Raw genomic sequence first — 27909 nt, 5'->3', positions numbered from 1 at the left:
TACTTTGAGGTGGTCATACAGGAATAGGCATAATGGAGGATCTTGAAGTTAGTTTATGACAACAGAAACATTCTATAGTTTAACTGCATGCACAATTTGACATGTTGAGCGTTAAAAGTAACTACAGTCACACATCTGTAACACCCATCACTGCGACCATGATTAGTTTGGCTCTCGGAACCTTTCTGTTGGGGATCTTTTGCGGGAGGGACCGGAAGAGGTGGATCCTTTATGTCACGATGTGGGGAGGCCGCAAGCTGAGCTCCTCCGGGAGTCGATTTTTAGGAGCGCATAGGTCGCCGTTCCGGGGCACACAGGCTGACTGTCCTCGATTAACGACGTCGGCGGGTGAGTGTGTGGGTGGGGGTCACTCGCACGCAGCCCACGGCGCGGGACGGCTGTTCTGCGCAGGCGCAGGCGCGGGCGGCGGGCTGTCTCGGGAATCCGCGCGGGGTCAGCCAAAGACCTGTACGTTAGGTCCTGGGCCTCGCTGTCCGTAGAACGCTCAGCCTGGGCTCTTACCGTCCCTTACCCAGAGGCTGGGAAAAATAGCTGAGGACTAGAGGTCCTGGCCGAGGAGAGCGCAGCCTGCGGGCCGCCGCCATGTATCCAGTGACCTTTGTCTTATTTTCGTTGAGCTCCTGCAGGAGCCGGCCGCCGCTGTGCCGGCTGGATTCTCAAGGTCATGTGCCTTTTTCCTTTGCCCCGGCGGGAAAGGACACCAGCTGTCTCATAGTTATCGCCTTTTGTTTGTGTTTTGTTTGCATGTATCTTGCCATGTTTCAGAATTTAAGGCAGCAATATTATTTTTTGATGAATAGGTTAATTCAACACATTGTATTGGCAAATAAGATCAAGAAAGTAGCACACCGAACCTGATCCTTGTAGAAGACAGTTTGATTATTTAACTCCCAATATTAACCAGAACGTTAAGTTCATTTTTTACATGAAACTCATTTAACAAATACTGCTTGCCAGGCACTGGGAATTTTTAAAGAAGTGATACCTAAGGGCCCCTTTAAAAAAACGTCAGGATGGAACTAAGATCATCTTATAAAGAGCAAAAACTGGGAAACTTAAAGGCCTCCAATAGAATTGACAAGTTGTGGGAGTTCCCTGGTAGCCTAGTGGTTAGGCTCCCGGGATTTCACTGCGGTAGCTGGGGTTCAGTCCCTGGTAGAGGAACTGAGCTTACGCAAGCTGTGTGGCCTGGCCAAAAAAACAAAAACAAAAAAAGAATTGATAAGCTGTTACTCTCAATAGAGTGAAAAATAGTGCAGCCAATAAACATGATTTAAATCAATGTGTAGCCACATGGAAAATGATTAGATGTAGTGTTAAAAAGGTAAGTTACAGAAGACCTAAATAGACATTTCTCTGAGGAAGGCGTACAGATGGCCAACGGGCACAAGAAAAGATGCTCAATATTGCTAATTATTAGAGAAATGCAAATCTACAGTGCGTTATCACCTCACACCAGTCAGAATAGCCACCATTAAAAAGTCTACAAATAATGCTGGAGAGGGTGTGGAGAAAAGGAAGGCTCCTACACTCTTGGTGGGAATGTAAATTGGTGCAGCCACTATGAAGAACGGTATGGAGGTTCCTTAAAAAACTAAAAATAGAGTTACCATATGATCTTGCATTCCCATTCCTGGGTATATACCTGGAGAAAGCTCTAATTTCAAAAGATACATGCACCTCAGTGTTCATAGCAGCACTATTTACAATAGCCAAGACACGGAAGGAAACTAAGAGTCCTTTGACAGATGAATGGATATAGAAGATGTGGTATATATACACAATGGAATATTACTCAGCACAAAAAAGTGAAATAATGCCATTTGCAGCAACATGGATGGACCTAGAGATTATCATACTAAGTAAGTCAGACAGACAAATATCATATCGTTTATATGTGAAATCTAAAAAAATGATATAAACGAACTTATTTACGAAAACAGAAATAGACTCACAGACATAGAAAACAAACTTACGGTTACCAAAGGGGATAGTGGTGGTGGGGGGGAATAAATTATGAGTTTGGTATTAACATATATACACTAATATCTATAAAATAACAAGAACCTACTGTATAGCACAGGGAACTCTATTCAATATCTTGTAATAACCTGTAATGGAAAAGAATCTGTCTGAATCACTTTTCGGTACACCTGAAACTAATGCAACATTGTAAATTAACTATACTTCAATTTTTAAAAAGGTAAAAAAAAACCTTACAAATCAGTTTGTATTATGAACTTGGAGATATATAGTGAGAATAGAGATACATCAAAATTTTAACAGTGATTATCTGAGGTGGAGTTGGTGATCTATCATTTTATCATTCGTTATATACTTTTCATAATTTTTTTCAGTAAATATGTCTTTTATAATCAGAAATTTAGAAAAAATACAGTATAAATATTTCCAAATTTTGGAAGTGAACATAGAAGGAATAAATATTTGGGATGAGGGAAACTTCTTAAACAAGATATTTAGGGAGCTGTCTTGAAGTTGTCCAGTTTTAGAAGAAGTTGGAGTGGCCAAAGGACCAGCTTGAGTATCAATGAGGAGGTTTCTAGGAAACTGCGAGGTGTTCCTTGAAAAGTACAGTGTGGCTGGAGGGCTGGAAAAGAGGGCAGAGAATGGCCAGGGATAAGACAGAGTTTTTAGGCCATGACAACTACACGAAGGACCACGTACACCTCCTGGGATTGACTTTCTCTTCAAGACAGTGGGAAATTACGGAACGAACAACATACTCAGACTCGTTTTTTAGAAATAACACTTGGCAGCTGTGTAGACAGTGGGACGGAGGCAGACAAGACTAGGCTCAGGGAGGCCTTAGAGTAATCCAGACAATAAATGATGAATGCTGGAACCACGCCGTTGGCACGGTAGAGGGCTTGTTCACTGTCAGCGTGGTATCTGATAGGTGCTGATAAATGACTTTTTGAATAAATTAGATGAAAAATTTCCCCATTCCTTTAAAATTTCAAATACCAGAATGATCACAGATTCGAGGTAAAGAAGGAATTGGTAGCATTCTATTAATACAAACTTGATTAGTTTCTCTCTCAGTTATGGTGAGGTAGATTTTAAGGCCCTTAAGAATTCTGGCCATACTGATGACTGAGGGACTAATTTTCCAGAAATAGGGGAGGTGAGAGGGAGATTGGGGTCATCACTGACCAGAGAGCAAGGACTGTGTTGAAATCTTTGTGGCTCAATTTCATGATAATACCTTACACAGTTGACCCTTGAACAACACAAGTTTGAACTGCACCAGTCCTCTTAAATGTGGGGAGTTTTCTCCCAATAAATATGTACTACAGTACTACATTGCCTGAGGTTGGTTGAATCCAAGGACGTGGAGCAGCAGATGTGGAGGGCCGACTGCAAAGTTATACCTGGATTTTTGACTGCATGCGTGCCTTGGCGCTGCTAACCGCCACATTGTTCAAGGGTCAACTGTAAATCCTTATCTGTGTATCACAGTCTACATAATTCTCTGATATCTCATTTACCTACCTAAAGTCATAAGGGAGGTGATATTTGACCTGGGTCTTAAAAAATAACACAGATAGAAATGGTGGAAGAGAGAATAACTTGAGCTAAAGCCTAGAAGCACAAACTTTTTTTCTGAGGATGTTAAAATGAATTTTGGCCAGGCTGTGAGGTCCTATTAAACAAAACAAAATTTTAAAAACATAAAAAGCTCAGGAGAAAAATGTTCAGAGACTATGAAAAGACAAGACATGAAAAATAAATGACCATTTGTCTTAGTCCATTCCTACTGCTACAGCAAAATACCACAGGCTAGGTGGCTTATTAACAAGAAAAATTTATTTCTCACAGTCCTGGAGATTGCAGAGTCCAAGATTCGGTGTCTGGTGAGCGCTCACTCCCTGGTTCATAGGTGGAGCCTTTTGCTCTCTGGGGTCTCTTTTTATAAGGGCACTAAACCCAATCATGAGGGTTCCACCCTCTCAAAGACCCCCGCCTCCTAATACCATCCCCTTGAGGGTCAGGATTTCAACATGTGAATTTGAGGGAGACACAAATATTCAGACCATAGCACCATTAAACTTAAAAAAAGACACTTAACCTCACTCATGATTAATTAAAATTATAGTGAGATACCATTTTCACCTATTGGATTAGCAAAGATAAAAAAAGTTTGATAATACACTGCATAGGTGACTATCAAAGTATTATCAGTGTGGGGAAACCAACACTAGAAACTCATAGTTTCTAGTGAGATTGCAAATTGGTTCAACGTCTAAGAAAGTAATTACAAATTTATAAATGCACATGCCAATTGACACAATTCTTGCGGTTTTACATACAGGTACTCTCAAAAAGAAATTACCTATGTAATTCAAGCTTATGTTTTCAGAATAGCAAAAGATTAGAAATAATTTAAATAAATGTACATTAATAGGGCACTGCTTAAGGCAGAAATAGAGACACATGTAGAGAACAAATGGCATTTACCAAGGGGGAAAATTGGCGGGGGGTGGTGGTGGTGGTGTGATGAATTGGGAGATTGGGATTGGCATGTATACACTGTTGTATATAAAAGGATGACTAATAAGAACCTGCTGTGTAAAAAATAAATAAAATTCAAAAAAAAATAGGGCACTGCTTAAATAAACGATGAGTTACAGCCATACAATGGATTACCTTGCAAACCTAAAAAAAAGGAAGTTCTTTATGCTCTATTATGAAAAAAATCTCCAAGATACATTGATAGGTGGAAAGAGCAAGGTGCAGAACAATGAGTATACTGTGCTACATTTTGTATAAAATAAGAGAGAAATTGATACACAAAAATGAAATATGTATAAAATATCTGGAGGCTTACATGCAAATCTAGTAACATTGGTTGCTTGCAGAGAGGGAAGTTGGATACCTAGAGTCAGGGGGAGGAGAAGCACTTTGTAGTGTCCACTTTTATACTTTTTAACTAAAAATTTTTTATTTTGAAATAGACTCATAAGAAGGTGCAAAAATAATACAGAGAATTTCCATATGCCCTTCACCCAATTCCTCAGTGATAACATCTTACATAACCATAATACATTGTCAGAGTCAGGAAATTGACGTTAGTATGATACCATCAACTAAACTACAGTCCTTTGGATTTCACCACCTTTACATGCACTCATTGTGTGTGTGTGTGTGTGTGTGTTACCACACATAGAGATTTGTGTAATAACCACCACAATCAGGATATGGAACTGTTCCACAATCACAGCGAAACTCCTGGTAATTCTCCTTTATAGTCAAACCTTACCACCAACCTTAAACCTTGATCTATTTTCCATTACATTATATTATTATTTCCATTATAATTTTGCCATTTCACAAGTGTTATGTAAGTGGAATCTTACAGTATATACCTTTTGAAAAAATGTTTCTGCACTCAACATAAATACCCTTGAAATCCATCCAAGTTTTTGCATGTATCAGTAGTTCATTCCTCTTGATTTCTGAGTAGTATTTCATGATATGAATATGCCACAGTTTGTTTAACCATTCATCTATTGTAGGATATTTTGATTGATTCCAGTTTGGGGCTGTTATGGATAAAGTTGCTGTGAACGTTGATGTACAGGTTTTTGTGTGGATGTAAGTTTTCACTTCTCTGGGATAAATGCCCGGGAATGCACTTGCAAAGCTGCATGATAAATATATGTTTAACTTTATTAGAAACTGCTAAACTGCTTTTCATGGTGTCTGTACCATTTTACATTCCCACTAGCAATATATAAGAGATCTAGTTTTTTCATGTCTTGGTCCACACCTGGTAATATCAGGGATGGTTAAATTTTAGCCAATTTGATAGGTATGTAGTGGCTTTCATTTGCATTCCTCTAATGGCTACTGCTATTTAACATCTCTTCATGTGCTTATTTGCATCTGTATATCTTCTTTGATGAAATGTCTGTGTCTTTTTATAATACCCGCAGCCATTTTAAAATTGGATTGCTTATTTTGTTTTTCTGTGGGAGGTTTTTTGTTTTTCTGTTTCGTTTTACTGTTGAGTTTAAAGAGTATCTTTATATATTCCAGATACAAGTTCTTTATGGGATATATGTTTTACAAATATTTCCTCCCATTCTGTGACTTGACTTTTCTTTTTCTTAACAAGGTGTTTTGCCGAGCAAAAGTTTTAAACTTTGATTAAATCCAATTTAATCAATATTTTCTTTTATGGATTGTGATTTTGGTGTCAGATGTGAGAACTCTGTGTGTAACCCTAAATCAGGAAGAGCTTCTCCTATATTTTCTTCTAAAAGTTTTATAGTTTTGCATTTAGATCATTTTGAGTTCAGTTTTGTATAAGATGTGAGATTTCGGACAAAATTTTCTTTTTTGTCTATGACGTCTAATTGTTTTAACACCATTTACTAAAAAGACCATTCTTCCTCCTTTGAACTGCTTTTGCACCATTGTCAAAATATCAGTTGGGTGAATTTTTTTTTTTTTTTCCCTCTTGACACTCTTGTTGCATTGCTATTTCAGTCTGTCTCTCCTCCAGTACCACACTGTCTTGATTACTGTAGCTCTATGATAAGTCTTAGAATTCGGTATTTGATTTCTGCAGTTTTATTCTCCTTTTTAACATTGTTTATTCTGTCTCTTCTGATAGAAATTGTTTCAAACATATAGATCAATTTGGGGAGGATTTATGTTGACTCTTCCAATCCATGAACACAGTATGTTTCATCATTTACTAGGTTGTCTTTGATTTCTTTCATCAGTGTTTTATATAAATTTTCAGCATACAGAATCTGAACATGTTTTGAGGGATTTATACAACAATGGAAGTATTCTTTCTTGGACTGATTTTAAATAATAGAGCATTTTGAATTTTGCTTTCCAGTTGTTCATTGTTAATGTATAGAAATAATTGACTTTTTTGTGTGTTGAATTTGTAGTCTGTTACCTTGCTGAACCGACTTATTCCAGGAGCTTTTTATTTTTATTTTTTAAAGATTTCTTGGGATTTTATACATAGACAATCATATCTGCAAATAGGGACCGTTTAATTTCTTCCTTTCCATTCTGTATGCCTTTTATTTCCTTTTCTTGCCTTATTGTACTGGCTAAGATTTTTAGTAGTACACTGAATAGGAATCATGAGAATGGGCATTCTTGCCTTGTTCTTGATTTTAGGTGTAAAGTACTTAGTCTATCACCATTAAGTACTTTGTGAGCTATAGAATTTTTATGGGTGTTCTATCAGATTGAAGAATTTCTCTTTTATTCTTAGTTTGCTGAGAGTTTTTAGTCATAAGTGGGTGTGGAGTTTGTCAAATGTTTTGTCCACATTAATTAGTAAGCTATGTGTGTTCTTCTCTCAACTATTAATATGGTAGATTACATTGATTGATTTTCTACTCTTGAACTAGTGTTGCATAGCTAGAATAAATCCTACTTGGTTATGCTATATTTTTCCTTTTATATGTTGCTGGATTCTGTTTACTAATTATTGAGAATTTTTGTGTCTTTTCATGAGAGAAATTGGTCTGTGGTTTTCTTTGCTGTACCATCTTTGTCCGGTTTTTGTCTGGTTTTTGCTAGAGTAATTTGTCTTCTTGGTGGATTCTCTCTCTCTCTTTTTTTTTTAATTGAAGTATAGTTGATTTACATCTATATATGTAGACATTTATATATTTATATTTATATATACATTTATATATACATATTTATATATACATTTATATATAGATGTAAATCTATAGATTTACATCTGTATATGTAGGTTATTACATGTATATATAACCTATATATCCTGTATATAACGTATATATCCTTTATAGGTTATTACAAGATATTGAATATAGTTTCCTGTACTATATAGTAAATCCTTGCTGTTTTATCATAATGTAATGTCCCTGGTAGTTTTCTTTGCTCTAAGGTCTACTTTGTTTAAATGTTTATTGAACAACTGAATGTTCTGCAGCAGAGTAACTAGTTCATAAAGCAGATCCCTGTGTAAGTTGGAACATATAAACTGAATGACTGTTTATTTTAGGAGATATATATGTCTATAAGTGCACATTTTTTTTCCTCTGTAAAATGTGTTGAGCATACATATAAATCCATTTCATGTAGCTAACATGAAAGTGACATAATTTGAGCTGGTTTTGATAAATAATCTCAAAATTAATATTACCCTAGCTTGTGGGAATTCCCTGGTGGTCCAGTGGTTAGGACTCTGCGCTGTCACTGCTAAGGGCCCGGGTTTGATCCCTGGTTGGGGAACTAAGATCCCACAAGGTGTGTGGTGTGGCAAAAAAAAAAAAATTACTCTAGTTTAAAAGGTAATGTAGTTTTAATTTGAATATCATTTTTTAATAATTTTGTGCAGCATAATATGTATGTAAAAACAAATGGCATGAAAAACTTTACCATAGGCATTACTTATGTTTGATGATTATTATTTCAGAAATATGTGATTGGAGTTAGATGGCAGAATGCAAGATTTTTATTTTATAATTTAAAGTAAAATCCAAAATTAAGGGGAAAAAACCCTTTTGTTTATCAACTGTAATATAAGATTGCTGTATAAAATAGTTTCTTCAATTACATGCATATCAGGGATTCATACTGTGCAATGCTTTCTCTAGACATTTAATTTTCTTTTTTCAGCTTATTCAAAAAATCAACTCAGTTGGACTCTACAAATTAAACCATCGGTTTTCAGTGAATACAGAAGCATGTGTTTCAAATCCTATAGCATGACTTTTGCCTGCCTGAATAGGATGAAAAGTTACAGGTAAGTTTATTCATTACTGTGGCAAATTTTCACATAATTATGTGCAAGAATAGTTTCGTATTGATTGTGTTTAATAAACTTTGTCAGTATAGCTCATGTGGTTTGATTAAGGTAGCTTTTATTTATTTAAATATTCTTATTTTCCCAACAGCTTTTAAATTTGGGAAATTTCAAACCCAGAGAAAATCTGTAATATAGTATACATCAAGTGCATGCCTTTCATCCATATTTAGCGATAGCTTTTATTTTATTTTTTATATATATATATTTTTGCAGTGCGCGGGCCTCTCACCGCTACGGCCTCTCCCGCTGCGGAGCACAGGCTCCGGACGCGCAGGCCCAGCGGCCATGGCTCACGGGCCCAGCTGCTCCGCGGCGGCACGTGGGATCTTCCCGGACCGGGGCACGAACCCGTGTCCCCTGCATCGGCAGGCGGACTCTCAACCACTGCACCACCAGGGAAGCCCCCGATAGCTTTTATTTTTAATGCAAGGCTATATTACTCAGAGAACTACTTTTTACTTACTCATAATATCCTTATGACAGGACACAAATAACACAGTGCTTAGATCATAAATGATTTGGGTGTAACATAAATATAAGGTGGTTAAGTATACATTCTAGATAGTAAGATTGAATCAAAGTAATATCTTTATGTATTCATATATTAGAAACCAATTTCTAACTTTGTGAAAAATATTGCATTGGGTTAAGGTATAATCTCTGTTTTCCAAGTGCATGCTCTGCTTCTCATAAATGAACTGGCTCTTTTAAGATTGGATGTCTGTAATATCATTCTTACTCAACTGAGCAACCACCTACTGTTAACTATTGTAAGTTAGTCCTTTTTTTGTTTTTTTTTTTTGCGATAAGCAGGCCTCTCACTGTTGTGGCCTCTCCCATTGCGGAACGCAGGCTGCGGACATACAGGCCCAGCGGCCATGGCTCACGGGCCCAGCCGTTCCGCGGCATGTGGGATCCTCCTGGACCGGGGCACGAACCCGTGTCCCCTGCATCGGCAGGCGGACTCTCAACCACTGCGCCACCAGGGAAGCCCAAGTTAGTCCTTTTTAAAAAAAATTTATTTAATTTATTTTTGGCTTCGTTGGGTCTTAGTTGTGCATGTGGGATCTTTTGTTGTGGCACACAGGCTTCTCTCTAGTTGTGGCGTGCAGATTTTTTTTTTTCTCTCTAGTTGTGGCGTGCAGGCTTCAGAGCACGTGGGCTCTCTAGTTGAGGCGCGTGGGCTCAGTAGTTGTGGTGAGGGGGCTTTGTTGCCCCCTGGCATGTGGGATCTTAGTTCCCCAACCAGGGATTGAACCCGCGTCCCCTGTGTTGGAAGGCAGATTCTTTACCACTGGACCACCAGGGAAGTCCCTGTAAGTTAGTCCTTGATTACTGAGGCTTTGCATGAAGCATGAAAAAGAGGGTAATATTCATAAAATAATATTAAAGAAGAGTGATATTGAAATCTTAAAAGGATATTAAGTAATCAATATAGAATGTAGTCTATGTAGCTTAGAAAAACGTAGTAAAAATTTAAATGGCATTACCTATGCTAATGTAACAACCTATTCTCTTTTACCCAAGAACCTCTGAAGGATTTTCCTATCGTGTACTTTGACATGGGACCTGGTGTAGTGTCTGTCTGATCCCCATTTAGTCCCTGTTTGATTCCATTTGATTAAAAAATATATTTACGTGAATTATATGCTTTTCTGGGGCTTTTCCTTCAGATTATTTATTTGACAAATGTTTCCCGAGCACCAACTGTGTTTTAGGAACTATGCTTGTCACTAGGAATAAAATGGTAAGCGAGACAGCTTATGTTCTAATGGAGAGACATGATCAACTAATCACATAGGCTCACAAAGAAGTACAGAGTTGTAGAGGAGTTAAAATAGGACAGTATTAGATGGCATTCCATTTAAACTAAGCTCTAAAGGATGAGAAGAAATTAATTAGGTGTGTAGAGGAGGGAGGGGGGAATGTGAGAACAATGTTCCAGGCAGAGGGAATGACATGTCCAAAGTATCTGGGGAATGAACAAGCATGGCCAATTCAAAGAACTTAAACAAGGCCCATGTGGCTGGAGTGGGGAGGATGAAGAGAGTAGTGGGAAGTGACTTTGGAGAGGGAAGAAACTTGGGACCAACTAATTCAGAATACTGTATGCTATGCTAAAGATTTTGGTCTTTTTCCCAATGTCACTGGAAAGCCATGGAAGCATTTTAAGTGGGAAAATAGCATGATCATATTTATATTTCAGAACAGTCACTCTGGGTGCATTGTGGGGAACAGATTAGAGGGGGATGAAGTCCTAAGCAGGCCAACTAATTAGAAGGCTAGGACAATAGTTCAGGCAAGAGATGACGGGAGCTTGGATTAGTATGTTCAAGCAGTAGAAATGGAGAGAAGGCTGAGGCATCTGAGTTCAAATCCTGGCTCCACCACTTAATCTCTCTGAGCCTTCCTTTTCTTGTCTGTGCACTAGAGATAATAATAGTACCTACCTTATGGAGTTGCTGAGGATTAAATAAGATGACATATGACATATAGGGATTTCTTAAACAAGCAGTACCTGGTATTTAGTAAGTATTCAGTAAATAGTTACTACTACTACTACTACTACGTGACCCAAAAGGCCAAGTTTTATAAAGTTTCATTTTTGTTGTAACTTACTTCGAAAGCAAATTAATTTGTTTCATCTGTGACTATATATATATACATATATATATATACACACACACATATACATATATATATATATATTTATAAGCAATGTGATTATAAGAAAACTTGTTTTGAAGCATCAAAAATGAGCGATACATGTATTTAGAATCTAGTAAATTGCAAATTAGAATATCTTTCTACTTAATATATCCTATGTTACATTTTTTTAAATGGCAGTTTTTGCCTGCCTCTTCCTTCTGATCTCTTAGCCTCCCTTGGACAAGACCGTACAGTACTTCCCGGACCACTGTAGACAGCAGTGAGGTGAAGACCTTCCTGGCCTTGGCGCACAGGTGGTGGGACGAGCAAGGAGTATATGCACCTCTTCACTCTATGAATGACCTGAGGGTGCCGTTCATTAGGTAACATTACAGAAATTCTAGATCTTTTAAAATACAACTCTTTTCAATAATTCATTTTCTTTCGAGTTCATTTTTCTCTCGGTTTATGCCTAGGTTCAAAATGCTGCACTTTAACTTTGCTTTAGAAATTAGGGAGATTCTCTTCAATATCCATTGTTTGACACTATTAATTTTTTTTTTTTTTTTTTTGCGGTACGCGGGCCTCTCACTGTCGCGGCCTCTCCCGTTGTGGAGCACAGGCTCCGGACGCGCAGGCTCAGCGGCCGTGGCTCACGGGCCCAGCCGCTCCACGGCATGTGGGATCTTCCCGGACCGGGGCACGAATCCGTGTCCCCTGCATCGGCAGGCGGACTTTCAACCACTGTGTCACCAGGGAAGCCCTAAATATTTTTTTTAATTTATTTTATTTACTTATTTTTGGCTGCGTTGGGTCTTCGTTGCAGCACACGGGATTTCTCCAGGTGTGACGAGCAGGGGCTACTCTTCATTGCAGTGCACAGGCTTCTCATTGCGGTGGCCTCTCTTGTTGCGGAGCACAGGCTCTAGGCGCGTGGGCTCAGTAGTTGTGGCTCACTGGCTCTAGAGCTCAGGCTTAGTAGTTGTGGCACACAGGCTTAGTTGCTCCGCGGCATGTGAGATCTTCCCGGACCAGGGCTTGAACCCATGTCCCCTGCACTGGCAGGTGGATTCTTAACCACTGTCCCACCAGGGAAGTCCCGAAACTATTTATTTTTTAATAGCATCACTCGAGTTCTACACTGTTTCATAAATTAACTTGAAGTATTTTTGGATATTATCGAGTTAATTAGAATTAAATCCATATGAAAAGGAATTAGGGTCCTATGGCATCAAGGTCATCTTATAGCATCTTTGGCCTTTAGGCAGTTCTGATAAAGGGAATAGTACTGAGAAAGTTCAATTCAACAGATATTTTTTTGAGAACTTACCTTGTACAGAGCCTGGGGGCTGGAATCTGTAAAAGCTACTGAGATATTCAGCATTCAAAACACAGTCTGTGTGCTTCAGGAACTTAGAGTTTGCCATGGGAGATAAAGGCAAGGGTTCATCAGACTCCACTTATCAAGACTCCACTTATCAATTGTTCATTCGTTCTTCTGTCCATTTATTTATTTATTTATTAAACATTTTTGAGGAGCTGACATGGGCAAGGCACTGTGATAGACACAGAATATCAGATTCAGACTGCCCTCAAGGAACTTCCTGATTGGTTTTTGCTGGTTTTATCAGTGCAGCAAAAAGGAAAACATTGGCACATTCTTATTACCACTGAATTAGTGGATCATTGAAACACTAAGGCAGAGAAAAGCAGAAATGTCATTCTGTTAGGCTAGATCAGTGGTTCTCAAGGTTAGCCCTGGACTAGCAACATCAGTATCACCTGTGATCTTGATAGAAATACAAAATTCTCAGGTATCACACTGGACCTACTGCTTTGGGGAGTCAGCAGTCTGTGTTTTCCTTCCAGGTGATTCTGATGCACGCTCAGGTTGAGAACTACTCTGTTCCAACTAATGTGACACTACTAGTTAGACATCACACTAGAAAAGACCATCCAGGGCAGTACAAATTATGGTTAGAAGCTTAGATTTTATTCTGATCATAATGAAAACCATTGAAAGGGAGCAATGTGATCTAAACTATGATATAAAGAGGTCATTTTGGCCAATGTGTGAGGAATGGATTGGATTTCATTTGAAATGGGTCCTTCCTGTATATTATAACGTTCTGAAATTATCTACTTAACCACTGTCTAGGTTTTTCTTAGAAGTCAATTAATTTGAATAGCAATAAAAGATTTCCTAAGATGTCCTTATTATATATGACGTTTATTTTAATATAAGTATAATTAGAATTTGTATGTAGTCCAACTTAAAAGTTTAGTTTACGATACTGTTAGCTGTATATATCTGTGTGTGTATATGGGTGTGTATGTGTGTGTGCTTACATTTGTATATGTGGGAAAATATTGCTATAATTATCTTAGAATTAAGTTTACTTGATTTGGGTGCCTGTTTACATGATCATGAAAACACCACTAAGAAGATGAAAAGTGACTCAATTTAGAAGGGAATGTAGGCAAATTCTGCAAATATAGATCTCCAGTCTGCTTCTACTAAACCCTGTAAAATAACCTATTTGTTGCTGATATGAAATGGGTCTAGCAAGTACTAGCAACATAGCTAATAATACCTCAGGTGACATGATATCTCAAGTGAATAAAATTAGGTTAATCTAAATTAGATTGTTTTTAAAGTTTTTCTTTAGATTATTACTAAAGTAATAGTTAAGTCATAATTATTACTAGGTTATTTCAAGAACTTTAAACCTCCTGCTTCTGATTAATAAAAATATCTTATAAATTAAGCATAATGGCATTTTATGCTGAAAATAAGTTTTTTTACCCCCAAAATCAATAGTCTATTTAAAAAGAGAGTTTAATATGTCTTTGAAAATTATGCACTTTTAAGACTTTATTGATAAAATTAATGATTTGTTTTTATATATTTTGAATTTTTTTAAAAGAGACAATCTTTTAAAAACAGTTGCTGATCACCAGCCAGGAAAACCTTTGTCTGGGATGAAGATTCTTGATGTTGGCTGTGGTGGTGGATTGTTAACGGAGGTAAGTGATTTACAACTTTCCTGCATTTTTCTTTTTTTTTTTTAAAGGGAACTTTATATTTATTTATTTATTTATTTATGGCTGTGTTGGGTCTTCGTTGCTGTGTGGGCTTTCTCTAGTTGCGGCGAGCGGGGGCTACTCTTCATTGCGGTGCGCGGGCTTCTCATTGCAGTGGATTCTCTTGTTGAGGAGCATGGCCTCTAGGTGTGCAGGCTTCAGTAGTTGTGGCACGCGGACTCAGTAGTTGTGGCTCTCGGGCTCTAGAGCCCAGCCTCCGTAGTTGTGGCGCACGGGTTTAGTTGCTCCGCGACATGTGGGATCTTCCCGGACCCGGGCTCAAACCTGTGTCCCCTGCATTGGCAGGTGGATTCTTAACCACTGTGCCAGCAGGAAAGCCCAACTTTCCTGGCATTTTTAACCGGGGAAAAAAAAAAATTGAGAAAATGTGGGCTTATGCCTCTTTTATCCTTTTAACAAATAATATTGTTCATTTTTAAAACAGGAAGTGTATAATGTTGTTTTTAATATTTTTATGATTATAAACTAGTACATGCTTTTTACTTTCTTAAAAATATATAAGTATTTCAGAAAATTATAGTGAGGATTTTTTTTTTTACACAAAAATGGGGCACTGGTAAAAATAAATAAATGGGACTAATTAAACTTAAAAGCTTTTTCACAACAAAGGAAGCCATCATCAGAACAAAAAGATAACCTACTAAATGGGAGAAAGTATTTGCAAATGATATGATTGATAAGGGGTTAATATCCAAAATATATAAACAGCTCATACAACTCAACATCAAAAAACAAACAACCAGGTCAAAAAACAAACAACCAGGTTAAAAAACGAGCAGAAGACCTGAGTAGACATTCTTCCAAAGAAGATATACGGATGGCCAATAGGCACATGAAAAGATGCTCAACATTGCTAATCATCAGAGAAAGGCATGTCAAAACCACGATTAGATATCACCTCACACCAGTCAGAATGGCTATCATTAAAAATTCTACAAATAACAAATGCTGATGACGATGTGGAGAAAACAGAACCGTAGTACACTGTTGGTGGGAATGTAAATTGGTGCAGCCACTACAGGAAACAGTATGGAGGTTCCTCAAAAAACTAAAGATAGAACTACCATATGACCGAGCAGTTCCACTCCTGGGTATACATCTGAAGAAAACAAAAAAACTAATTCAAAAAGATACACGCACCCCAATGTTCATAGCAGCACTATTTACAAGAGCCAAGATATGGAAGCAACCTAAGTGTCCATCAACAGATAAATGGATAAAGAAGATGTCTCTCTGTCTCTCTGTCTGTCTCTCTCTGTCTCTCTCTCTGTCTCTGTCTCTCTCTCTCTCTCTCTCTCTCACACACACACACACACACACACACACACACACACACACACAGGAATAATAGCCATAAAAAAGAATGAAAATTTTGCCATTTGCAACAATGTGGGTGGACCTAGAGGGTATTACACTTAGTAAAATAAGTCAGACAAAGACAAATACTGTATGTTACCGCTTATGTATGGAATCTTAAAAATAAAGCAAACAGGGCTTCCCTGGTGGCGCAGTGGTTGAGAGTCCGCCTGCCGATGCAGGGGACACGGGTTCTTGCCCTGGTCCGGGAGGATCCCACATGCCGCAGAGCGGCTGGGCCCGTGAGCCATGGCCGCTGGGCCTGTGCGTCCGGAGCCTGTGCTCCGCAACGGGAGAGGCCACAGCAGTGAGAGGCCCGCGTACCGCAGGAAAAAAAAAAAAAAAAAAATCAAACAAATGAATATAACAAAACAGAAACAGATTCACAGATACAGAGAACAAACCAGTGGTTGCCAGTGGGGAGAAGGAAGGGGACAGGTGCAAGACATGGGTAGGAGGATTAAGAAGTACAAACTACTATGCATAAAATAAATAAGCAACAAGGATATATTGTACAGCACAGGGAAATATAGCCATTATTTTATAATAACTTTAAATGGAGTATAATCTATAAAAGTATTGAATTACTATGTTGTACACCTGAAACTAATATAATATTGTAAATCAACTATACTTCAATTAAAAAAAAAGCACTGGTCATTTGAATAGCTTTGGAAATTTTGTTGTCTCTTCTCTCCCAAGATATTAGGCAATTTCCACTGGTTTAAATGCACTGATAAGCTGTCCTTTTGCACTTGCTTCAGTATCAAAACGTAACAGAATTTTGCCTGCTTTGGGGGCTCTCCCCTTCTTAGGTGCTCTAGAGTACTTCTACCTGTGAACAATACTCGCTTTAGCTGACAGATTTATGCCCTACAGTTCTATTTTGTAATATCCTATCAACACAATAACTTTTTGTTTAAATGCTGCATCATAATCTTTGCTTGAAAGATATTTTAAGCAAACAGTACAGGATACAAATGTAAGTGAAGATACAATGGTGTGTGTTACTGTCAAGGTCATAACAGCCAAGTTGACAGTGAGGTTAACAGAGGCCTTTGATACATAGCTAAGTTTCCATATGCACAGAAAATGTGTTCTTCATATGGCAGTGCGCTGGTTTCTCTTGCCATCAATTATAAAATTTCAGGAAATGTAAAATATGTGAAAATACATCCCTTAGAATCAAGAATATAAGGTGTATCAAATTGTAAATTAGTACACTTTTACTCTATGTGTTCTATGATCTTCTCCGTGTATTATTACAGATCTGTGTCTCTAAAGTTAAAATAATTTGATTTATACTTTTAACTTATTAACTAAAGAGTTATAAAATAAATGCTATGCAGTTTTGATCAAAATAAAGGCTATGTTTAAAAATTGGGCATGTCATGGGAAGTGACTGACTATAAAGGCTGAAAGAAGAATTAGCTACGAAGAATCGTTTTTAGTCAGTCACAAGAGAAACTATGGAGAAAAAAATGTGCTTCAGAGAATTTGAGTATTAGAAAATTTTGCTCTTTTTACAATGACATGTTACATTTATTGCACTTTAAATATGTTAATACTGTACTGTGTGCCTGCAAATATATCTAGAGAATGTAGACAAAAATTTCCTCACTATGCTTAAGCAGTTCCTGATAAGTTTTGTTGTTGTTGTGATTATTGTTCTCACTTTTAAGCTTTTTATTATGGAAATTATCAAACATGTACAAACTAGAGAAAATGGTATATTGAACTTTCGTGTACCCATAAATGATCTCCAGCAATTAACACCTCGTGCCTAATCTTGTCTCCTTTTTGAGAAGCTTTTTATTGCTAACGTGTGTTCTATTTTCTTCCTGAGGGTAATGATTTCTTATGCCATTAGCCTCTAGGGCGGCTTGGGGCTTCAGTTATTGGAATTGATCCTGTGGATGAGAACATTAAAACAGCACAGCACCATAAATCATTTGACCCAGTCCTGGATAAGAGGATAGAGTACAGAGCATGTTCCCTGGAAAAGATTGTGGAAGAAACTGCAGAAACATTTGATGCTGTCGTAGCTTCTGAAGTTGTAGAACATGTGATTGATCTAGAAATGTTTATACAGTGCTGCTGTCAAGTGTTAAAAGTAAGACTTACAGAGTTTACTTATTTGTTTTTTCTTTTGAGTTTGTGTATGTATCCATAGCAATAAATGTTTTATAATACTTGAAACCAGGAAGACAGGTTGAGGGGACAGCATCTCTGCTGGAGATTACTTCTGCCTCTCAGCCTGCCCTCGATATCTGGGGTTTTCCAGATCTAGTATCTTGATGTCCAGGGATCTTGAAAAATGTTGGTGCTGAACACTGCAATACAAACAATAGATTTATAGTGGTGTTTTTCTTTGGTGTAGTCTGGATTAATTACCTAATAGGCATTGAATGACAATTACTAAGAAATTGACTTGGATTAATACTTAAAAATAAAAAACCATTATTAGCATAAATTGGTTAGCCAGCATTTGTTAAGTCACTCTGTATATGTGATATGTGTGACAGTTATCAGCTTATAAAAGAATACTTCATACAAATGATCTCATCAGATCTTACCTACAACCAGGTGAGGAAGGTAAGGCAGGCATTATGACCTCCTTTGACCCAATGAAGATCAGAATCTGAGGTGTCAGAGGTCACATGGTCTTTAAGTCAAAGGTCACTAGGCACTTAAGTAGGGCTTAAGGCTACATCTTTTTATCTGCTCAGCGGCATGTGGGATCTTTCTGGACCAGGGCTCGAACGTGTGTCCCCTGCATTGGCAGGCGGATTCTTAACCACTGCGCCACCAGGGAAGTCCCTACATTATTATGCTTATATAATTTGACACAGTCCTCTGAAGGTGGTTCCAAATTTTCTTTTAATAAATATTTCCAAAGTATTATTATTACTATATCAACTCTGTTGTTTATGTATTCAAGAGGTAACTCCCTAAGGTCAAGAGCTAAAAGAATTAAATGCTTAGCCTTTATCTAAATAGAGCTTTTAAAAAATACTTTTAAAATAATTTTAGATTTATAGAAGAGTTGGAAAGATAGTACACAGTGTTCCCACTGTGAAGGGTGGGGAAGGGTGCCCTTCACCCAGTATCCCCTACTGTTAACATTCTACATAATAAGGGTAGGAACTGGGGTGAGGCAGGTGTGGCAGAAAGTCAAAGGCGGCACTCGCTATTCTGTGCCAGTCCTGCATTTGCATGCCCCAGAGAGTGAGTGCCTCCTTGGATTCTGTGCCCTCAGTACCTCACTTGCCTCACCGTACTCCTAGCCCTGTATGTAGCCCATGGTATATTTCTCAAAACTACAAAATTAGTTGACATTATACTATTAACTACACTACAGACCCTGTTAAATTTCATTAGTGTTTCCACTAATGTCATTTTTCTGTTGTAGGATCCAATCCAGTATTCCATATTGCATTTAGTTGCCATATCTCCGTAGTCTTCTTCAATGTGTATAGTTTCTTGGTGGTGTTTCCTCTTAAAAACAAATTTTATTAGGTATACCTCCTATTTTCCAAGGAAAATTCCCTAATTATTTCTTTTTGAGTAGTGTCTCAGTCAGTGTGTATGGATGGAAGTTCTCACATATATTAGGGATACCGGCATCATGGAATTTAAAACTAATTTTTGCTTTAATGGAAAGACTATTTAAAAAAAAATGACCAATGCTCATCACTATTTCCTTAGAGTAAGATTTTATGAAACACAGATTAGATATTTATAAGTAATTTTTCCCTTAGCTCTACTGAGATATAATTGACACATAAGTGATTTTTTTTTTTTTTCCGCGGTACGCGGACCTCTCACTGCTGTGGCCTCACCCGTTGCGGAGCACAGGCTCCGGACGCGCAGGCTCAGCGGGCATGGCTCATGGGCCCAGCCGCTCCGCGGCATGTGGGATCTTCCCGAACCGGGGCACGAACCCGTGTTCCCTGCATCAGCAGGCGGACTCTCAACCACTGCGCCACCAGGAAGCCCACACATAAGTGATTTTTAATGAGATATTTTAGAATACTAGAGTTTTACAGAGAAAAGTTATAATGTGTAATGAAGTAGTGTCTGATATTTTAGTCTTAAGGGCACATCCCAATATTTCAGGGCCTTCTCTTATCATTTTTATTTTTGGTTTAGAGTGTTATTTGAGATATTTTCATACATATATATCTTAATATGATTATTTTGGAAGGGGTCTTAGGCATTTTATCTCCATCAGGTGCTAATGAGAATGTGTGGAAGAGACATTAATGTTCTTGCCATTTGTGGGAGTACATACAGGAAACACTATAAATATAGTCACTAAAAAGTGGCAGACTAAACAATCCCGTAAGTGGTTTGCATTCACTGAAGTTCTTATCTTGATCTCTTTATATTCTTTATACTAATGAAATCAAAACAAAACAAAACACTTTCATACCTTAATCATTAAGGCTTTTGTCAGAGAACACTTATTGGCCTTGCCAGCCTGCACAAACCATGGGGCAGTGTGCACTGTACCAAACAAGTTAGGCAGACTTGGCACCCAAAAAGAAAGCAGTGTTGACACATTAAGACATCAGTGTGGACATGTAACAAGGAAGAGCAGCCGGATCTCATTTCTATATTTTTATTACAAATTATTTGATATGTACAAAAGAATGTATAAATATAAACATAAATCATAGTAATGTATGATTTTAGGAGTTAGTTGTAAGCACTGTTGCATAAACTCAGTACACGCATCTGTAGTGGACTGCCCATAACAATGAACTTCCCGAGAGAAAAAAAACCTCTATTTTGGTAGATTATATTTTATTCACACTTGTGGGTTTGTGTTTTGTTTTTTTTTTGACCACGCGGTGTGGGATCTCAGTTCCCTGACCAGGGATCGAACCTGTGCCCCCTGCACTGGGAGCACAGAGTCTTAACCACTGGACCCCCAGGGAAGTCCCCATACTTGTGTATCTTAACTGCACTTAAATTGTTTGGAAGGAAGGAGGAGGGTGGAGGAAGCCAAGCCTTTATCTAACTGTTACTCCTAACATTTAAAATTTTACTTCTACACATATTTTTTTTTAGCCTGGTGGTTCTTTATTCATTACTACAATCAACAAAACACAGCTGTCCTATGCCTTGGGAATTGTATTTTCAGAGCAGATTGCAGGTATTGTACCAAAAGGTACTCATACATGGGAGAAGTTTGTTTCACCTGAAAAGCTAGAGAGCATTCTGGAATCAAGTAAGTATTAAAATTTTTTCCAATTTCCAAGGCCTAACTGAACTTTTAATGTGCCTATAATTATTAATCACATTAACCTAGCACTTAATGAAATAGGCCACTATTCTTTGGATGTTGGTTTTCTCTCCTCAACTAGATCATAAACGCCTTGAAGTTAGGATTAAGTATTACATCCACTTTTCTCTCACCTATGGCACCTAACCCAGGGCCAAGCAAATCATAGATGATCAATGAATACTTTTTGGCTGTTTAGTCCTCACCTGTTTAAGGATGAGGTACAAATGTCTTTTAGTTACACATCCTCAGTTTGTCCTATTGAGGCCGTGCTTGAATCAGCTTATTTTACGTATTACTTCCTTCATAGTCAGATATATTTTGAACTTCCTTGTCATTTTTTTTTTTTTTTTTTTTTTTTTGCCGTATGCGGGTCTCTCACTGTTGCGGCCTCTCCCGTTGCGGAGCACAGGCTCCGGGCGTGCAGGCTCAGTAGTTGTGGCTCACGGGCCTAGCCCCTCCACAGCATGTGGGATCTTCCCGGACCGGGGCATGAACCCGTGTCCCCTGCATCGGCAGGCGGACTCTCAACCACTGCGCCACCAGGGGAGCCCGTCACTTTTTATGTAGTGTTTTATGCTAGTTATAGCATGCCTTATAGTACGGTTATTTTAGTGTTCTTAACCTCTTTCTGGCTTGAAGGCAAGACTGTCTCCTTTTTGTGCTCCCCACAGTGCCTAGCTCTGCTTTACACCTTGTGAGCACTTGATTTACCTGTTGAATTCCTGTCAAGTAATAACACTTGTCAGTTCATTTATTTGGCATTTGGTATTCCTCTTAGGCTCATGTGTGTCTCATGCTTTTTGTTCATGTAATAGTATATCAATAAACTTGATTTTACTTGGAATATTATCTGTCCAATGAAATGTGGTAATTTCTTCTCTGCAAGTAACTTTTTTGAAAATAGAGTAGAAAAAATATTTTAAAGATGATTGGAACAGTCAGTTGTTGGCCGGTATTTTCTAAAAACAGCTAACATTTATTGAGTATTTACCAAATCCCAAATACCGTGCTAGAGTTTATGTTCTGCTGCAGTAAAGAATGAGCTGTACATGGCTACAAAGTATTTGTGCCTATTGAGTTAGGAATCCTTTTTTAATTTGGAGAGTTGCATGAGACTCTGGGCATGTGGAAGGTAAATATTTATTAAATATGCTCTGTCTGATATTTTTTTTTCTCAGACGGTCTGTCAGTTCAAACTGTGGCAGGAATGCTCTACAACCCCTTCTCAGGTTACTGGCATTGGAGTAAAAACACCAGCCTTAATTATGCAGCTCATGCCGTGAAATCCAGCATACAGGAACACCCAGCTCCTGCCGAGTTTGCTTTAAAGGAGGAAACAGAAGAGGTCCGAATTGAAACCTCCACCAACTCAGGTGTGCATGAAGAGCTGAAGAAATGAATTGTTTCTAAGGACTGTAGTAAAATGGCTTGAAAGTCTGATGTTTACAAATACACAAAATATACCATTTGTCTTTTTTTTTTTTTTTTTTTTTTGGTACGCGGGCCTCTCACCGCTGTGGCCTCTCCCGTTGCGGAGCACAGGCTCCGGACGCGCAGGCTCAGCGGCCATGGCTCACGGGCCCAGCCGCCCCGTGGCATGTGGGATCCTCCCAGACCGGGGCACAAACCTGTGTCCCCTGCCTTGGCAGGTGGACTCTCTACCACTGCGCCACCAGGGAAGCCCACCATCTGTCTTTTGAGACGGGAATCATAAAGAAAAGAAAGTCAATAGAAAGGGCTAAAACCTTAGAAAAAAGCTTCTGTTGTTTCATCTAATAGCTACCTTCAAGGGATTAGTCTATGGATTAAAAAAAGTTTTGATGAGGTATTATGTGATCTAGGAGTTTAAGTTTCTCAGCCTTTGTTATATAAATAGGGTATACATATTTCACTTCATCTTACAGATTATATGATATTTTTCCCGCATGTATGCACATACATATATACTGTAATGTTTTAATTTAAGTAAATTTGTATCATCTAGGTTCTTCTTTATTTGGTTTTAGTTAAAGGCAGTTATGCTTCTGACTGGTTTTATTTTATACCACTTATATTTAGGAAGATAAAATGTCTTTTTTCCTTTAAATTTTGGTTTTTGGAAAGCAAATTGATTGTTAAATATATACTGGGTTTGGTCAAACATTAGAATCAAGAAATTCAGATTATGTTGGACATTTTTCTCTGTACAGTTCTATAAATGTTTTGTGGTGCCTTTTTTAAGTAGAAAAGATTTTTGAACTCAATTTAAGAGTTTAGTTACGGAAATTTTCTTTTTCGGCTAACATTTTGTAATTAGAGGGACTGACTTGAAATATACTTTCACGCCTCTTGAAGTATGTGATTTTTTTGGCTTTTTCTGAAAGTCCAGAATGTATAAGGACTTTGATAGAGGGTGTTGACCAAATATGAGAAATATAGGTTGAACACCTGTGACTCATATAGAAAGGCAGCTTTTACTTTCTAGCCTTTCTCACCATTTTTTTTTTTTTTGGCTGCACCCCACTGGACCGCCGGGAATTCCCTAGCCTTTCTCACTTTTAAGCTCATAAGCTTTCAGTATTTCTTTGTCAATGCCTGTTGGATTGGGCTCACCACGCAAACAATTCCCAACCATCTTAGCTTATCATTTGCATTCCAGGGAGGAAACTGAAATTTAAAGGGTTAAAAGAAATTTTAACTTCAGTTGCTAATGTCTAATTAGGACACTAAAAATCAGGAGTTCCCACTGGGTTTCATTTAAAAGTTTGATTCTTAGTCTGAATTCTAGTAGTTTTGTTACTAAAGCAAAGCTTCTTCATTCTATCTGTTGGGAAAAAAGAAAAGTGTTGATATTAATCTAAATGGAAAACCAGAAACTGTAAAACTCTTAGAAGAAAACATAGGTGGAATACTCTGACATAAATTGTAGCAATGTATTTTTGTTTTTTTTTTTTTTGGTCTCCTCAAGCAAAGGAAACAAAAGCAAAAATAAATGAATGGAACCCAATTAAACTTAAAAACTTTTGCACAGCAAAGAAAACCAACAACAAAACAAAAAGACAACGTACTGAATGGGAAAAAGTATTTGCAAATGATATGATTGATAAGGGGTTAATATCCAAAATATATAAACAGCTCATACAACTCAACATCAAAAAAACAACCAGATTAAAAGATAGACAAGGCTTCCCTGGTGGCACAGTGGTTGAAAGTCCGCCTGCCAATGCAGGGGAAACGGGTTCGTGCCCCGGTCTGGGAAGATTCCACATGCCGCAGAGCGGCTGGGCCCGTGAGCCATGGCCGCTGAGCCTGTGCATCCAGAGCCTGTGCTCTGCAACGGGAGAGGCCACAACAGTGAGAGGCCCGTGTACTGCAAAAAAAAAAAAATGATAGATGACCTGAATAGACATTTTTCCAAAGAAGATATACAGATGGCCAACAGGCACATGAAAAGATGCTCAACATCGCTAATCACCAGGGAAATGCAAATCAAAACCACAATGAGGTATCAACTCTCATCTGTCAGAATTGCTATCATCAAAAAGTCTACAAATAACAAGTGTTGGCAAGAATGTGGACAAAAGAGAACCCTTGTACACTGTTGGTGGGCATGTGAATTGGTGCAGCCCCTACAGAAAACAGTATGGAGATTCCTCAAAAAACTAAAAATAGAACTACCATATGACCCAGCAAGTCCACTCCTGAGTATTTATCCAAACAAAACAAAAACAAAAATACTAATTCAAAAAGATATGTGCACCCCAACGTTCATAGCAGCACTATTTACAATTGCCAAGATATGGAGGCAACCTAACTGTCCATCAACAGATGAATGGATAAAGAAGATGTTATTTATATATATGTATTGGGTTGGGCAAAAAGTTCGTTCAGGTTTTTCCACCCGAACAGTTTTTTTTTGCCACCCTAATACACACACACACACATACACACACACACACACACAATGGAATACTACTCAGCCACAAAAAAGAATGAAATTTTGCCATTTGCAACAACATGGATATTGTTGGAGGGTCTTAGATGCTAAGTGAAATAAGACAGAAAGATAAGGTGAAGGGGCAAGATACAAGAGATACAAACTACTATGAATAAAATAAACTACAAGGATATATTGTACAGGGACTTTCCTGGTGGCACAGTGGTTAAGAATCCGCCTGCCAATGCAGGGGAGGTGGGTTCGATTCCTGGTCCAGAAAGATCCCACAGGCCGTGGAACAGTTAAGCCCGTGCACCACACCTACTGAGCCTGCGCTCTAGAGCCCGTGCACCGCAACTACAAAAGCTGGTAAACCTGGAGCCCATGCTCTGCAACAAGAGAAGCCATTGAAATGAGAAGCGCGCGCACCGAAACGAAGAGTAGCCCTTCCTCACCACAACTAGAGAAAGCCCGTGCACAGCAGCGAAAACCCAATGCAGCCAAAAATAAATTAAAAAGTTAAAAAAAAAACGATTAATCTAAGGACTGTGTAATGAAATTGATTAAAAAGCAGCCCCCAAAGGGCATTTATTTTAGAAAGAACACTCTTTCAATTATTAAAAATATACATTGTTAAGTGATGGAAATTCAGTATGATTCAGTAATAGCCCCATTAGGTAGGGACTACCGTCCACTCCATTTCACAGAGATGTTAAATGTATTCAGCCTCTCACAAGTAGTAAGATGCAGACCCAGGCAGTCTGATTGCTGAGCTTGTGCACGTCACCACTTTGATACTTGTACCTAGTATCTGTACCATCATATGGTCATCGTGGTAGAATAACCACACACAACTGGATTATTATCACGTATGTGAATTGTCTGTATGCAAGGTAGCACCTTCAAAAGCATTTAAATCAAACAGCATCACAAAATCTAGAGTCTGGGCTATTTGCCTCAGTTCTCTTAGAGCTTCATTGCCTTTCTATGACTGTAACAATTACATGCTACTGATGGCAACTTAATAAAATGCTTTAAAGACCCCAAATAAAATTATAGCCTTACTTTCTATTATAGTTACAGGTTTTACTATTGTATTAATTATAAATTGAAGAGAAGTATTGAATTCAAGTACTACACAACAAAAATATCTCAGTCAAGCAAAAAAGTAAAAAATTTTGACATCATTTGAAATGTCTTTTTGACGTGTGCTAGGGACACTCAACGAGGGCTTCTGTGCTACCGTTGACCTGGAATACACAATATTGAGAGGCATCAAGTAAAGATTTAGAGAGACTGCTCGGTAACGAGGCATAGGAGTAAGTCATGCTTACTGGAAATATTTTTTAAACCTGGATTGGCAAGGTCCCTGCAATTCTGTAAAACATATTTGTATAATTACAGGCTTACAGACATTGATCCAAAAATCTACGAATCCTAAGAAAATGTCAGTGGAGAAATAAAGACGGAAACGAAACCAAATGAAAGTGTTAGAACAGTCAACACATAATTGCTTTTATTAACTTACAATGCGACTCTATTAGAAGGGAGATTCTTACTTGACTATTACTAATGAGACGCAAATGACATGCAAGTCTTCTCTGTATCAAAAAAAAAAAAAAAAAAAGCCAAAAATCCTGACACTGATGGTTTGCATGAAAATCAAGCAAAAGAATTTATTGTGAGATCAATAAACCTCTTGTATCCCAGCAAGAAAAGGATGCAGCACATATAAACGAGCCACTGTCTAGGAACTAAAAGCCACCAGTTGGAGCGAAAGGAAGAAAATATGTTCTCAAGATGATGTGAACAGAACTGAGAATGGGGGTGGAGAGTTACAAAGTAAATATGGACACGAGATGTTTCCACTCTGATAGATTTGATTTTGTTTCCCGTTGATAGATGGGACCCAACAGACATAAAGTCACTGACATCATGTAAGATCTGCACATGTCTTTCTGACTCTAAAACAGGCTCTGTATCTGGGGTCCTGATATAGGCTTCTGAGGTTCTAGGAGGCCCCTGAAATAGGGAACAAAGTTTTGCGTGTGTGTGTATTTTTCTGCCGAGAATGTCCCATAGCTTTCATCAGAGTCTCAAAAGTTTCATGACCCCCAAAAAAGGTTAAAGGAGACTATAGTTAAAGTACTGCAGTAGGGAAATATAGTCTTTACTTGACAGAATATGTCAGGAAAAGAAAAATACGGTCACTCTGTCTTCTGCTTATATTTTGTAAAAGTGAACATGAAGGGTGTCACTAGCTGTGAAAGGTGAAAACTGGATCATGATTTAAATTGCCTCTTTTTGGTCATTCTTTTGATATTAAATTGAAGAGACATTCTGGGATTCCGTTTTTAGACTTAGTTTTGTCAGGATGGGATGGTAGAAGTCTAGATTAATTAACAATCAGATTTATGCAACGTTTAAAGAATTTCAACTCATTAAAAAAAAGGATTGATTTTATTATTTATGTATTTATTTTTTGGTCGCGCCCTTGGCAGTGAAAGCACAGAGTCCTAACCACTGGACCGCCAGGGAATTCCCAAAAGATTTATTTTAAATAGAGATAAATAGTTGGATTAGCCACCTAGGTAGCAGGCTAGGTGGGTGGATGGATGAGAAATACGCAACCCAATGTTATCAAAGAGCCTAAGGGAACTGCCTTGTGCGGTGGGATGTCCCAGCAGCTCTCCTCATCTTCATCTGCCCCCATCCTCACACACACCACCAGGT

The 27909-nt window shown here is 38.1% G+C and overlaps 1 protein-coding gene across 1 annotated transcript; it reads left to right on the top strand.

Moving 5' to 3' along the window:
• Positions 1-206: 206 nt before the first annotated feature.
• Positions 207-27639, top strand: COQ3 (coenzyme Q3, methyltransferase). Its single transcript, XM_004313628.4, has 7 exons — positions 207-348; positions 8668-8794; positions 11737-11889; positions 14434-14533; positions 17838-18080; positions 21044-21203; positions 22439-27639. Exons 1-7 carry the CDS (start codon positions 240-242, stop codon positions 22657-22659), a joined length of 1113 nt encoding a protein of 370 aa, XP_004313676.2. The 5' UTR covers positions 207-239; the 3' UTR covers positions 22660-27639.
• The last annotated feature ends 270 nt before the right edge of the window (positions 27640-27909 follow it).

The sequence above is a fragment of the Tursiops truncatus genome, chromosome 12 (genome assembly GCF_011762595.2).
Source record: "Tursiops truncatus isolate mTurTru1 chromosome 12, mTurTru1.mat.Y, whole genome shotgun sequence".
NCBI classification, from domain to species: domain Eukaryota; kingdom Metazoa; phylum Chordata; class Mammalia; order Artiodactyla; family Delphinidae; genus Tursiops; species Tursiops truncatus.
Note: the sequence above shows the minus strand (reverse complement) of the source record. Positions and strands in the feature narration are given on the sequence as shown.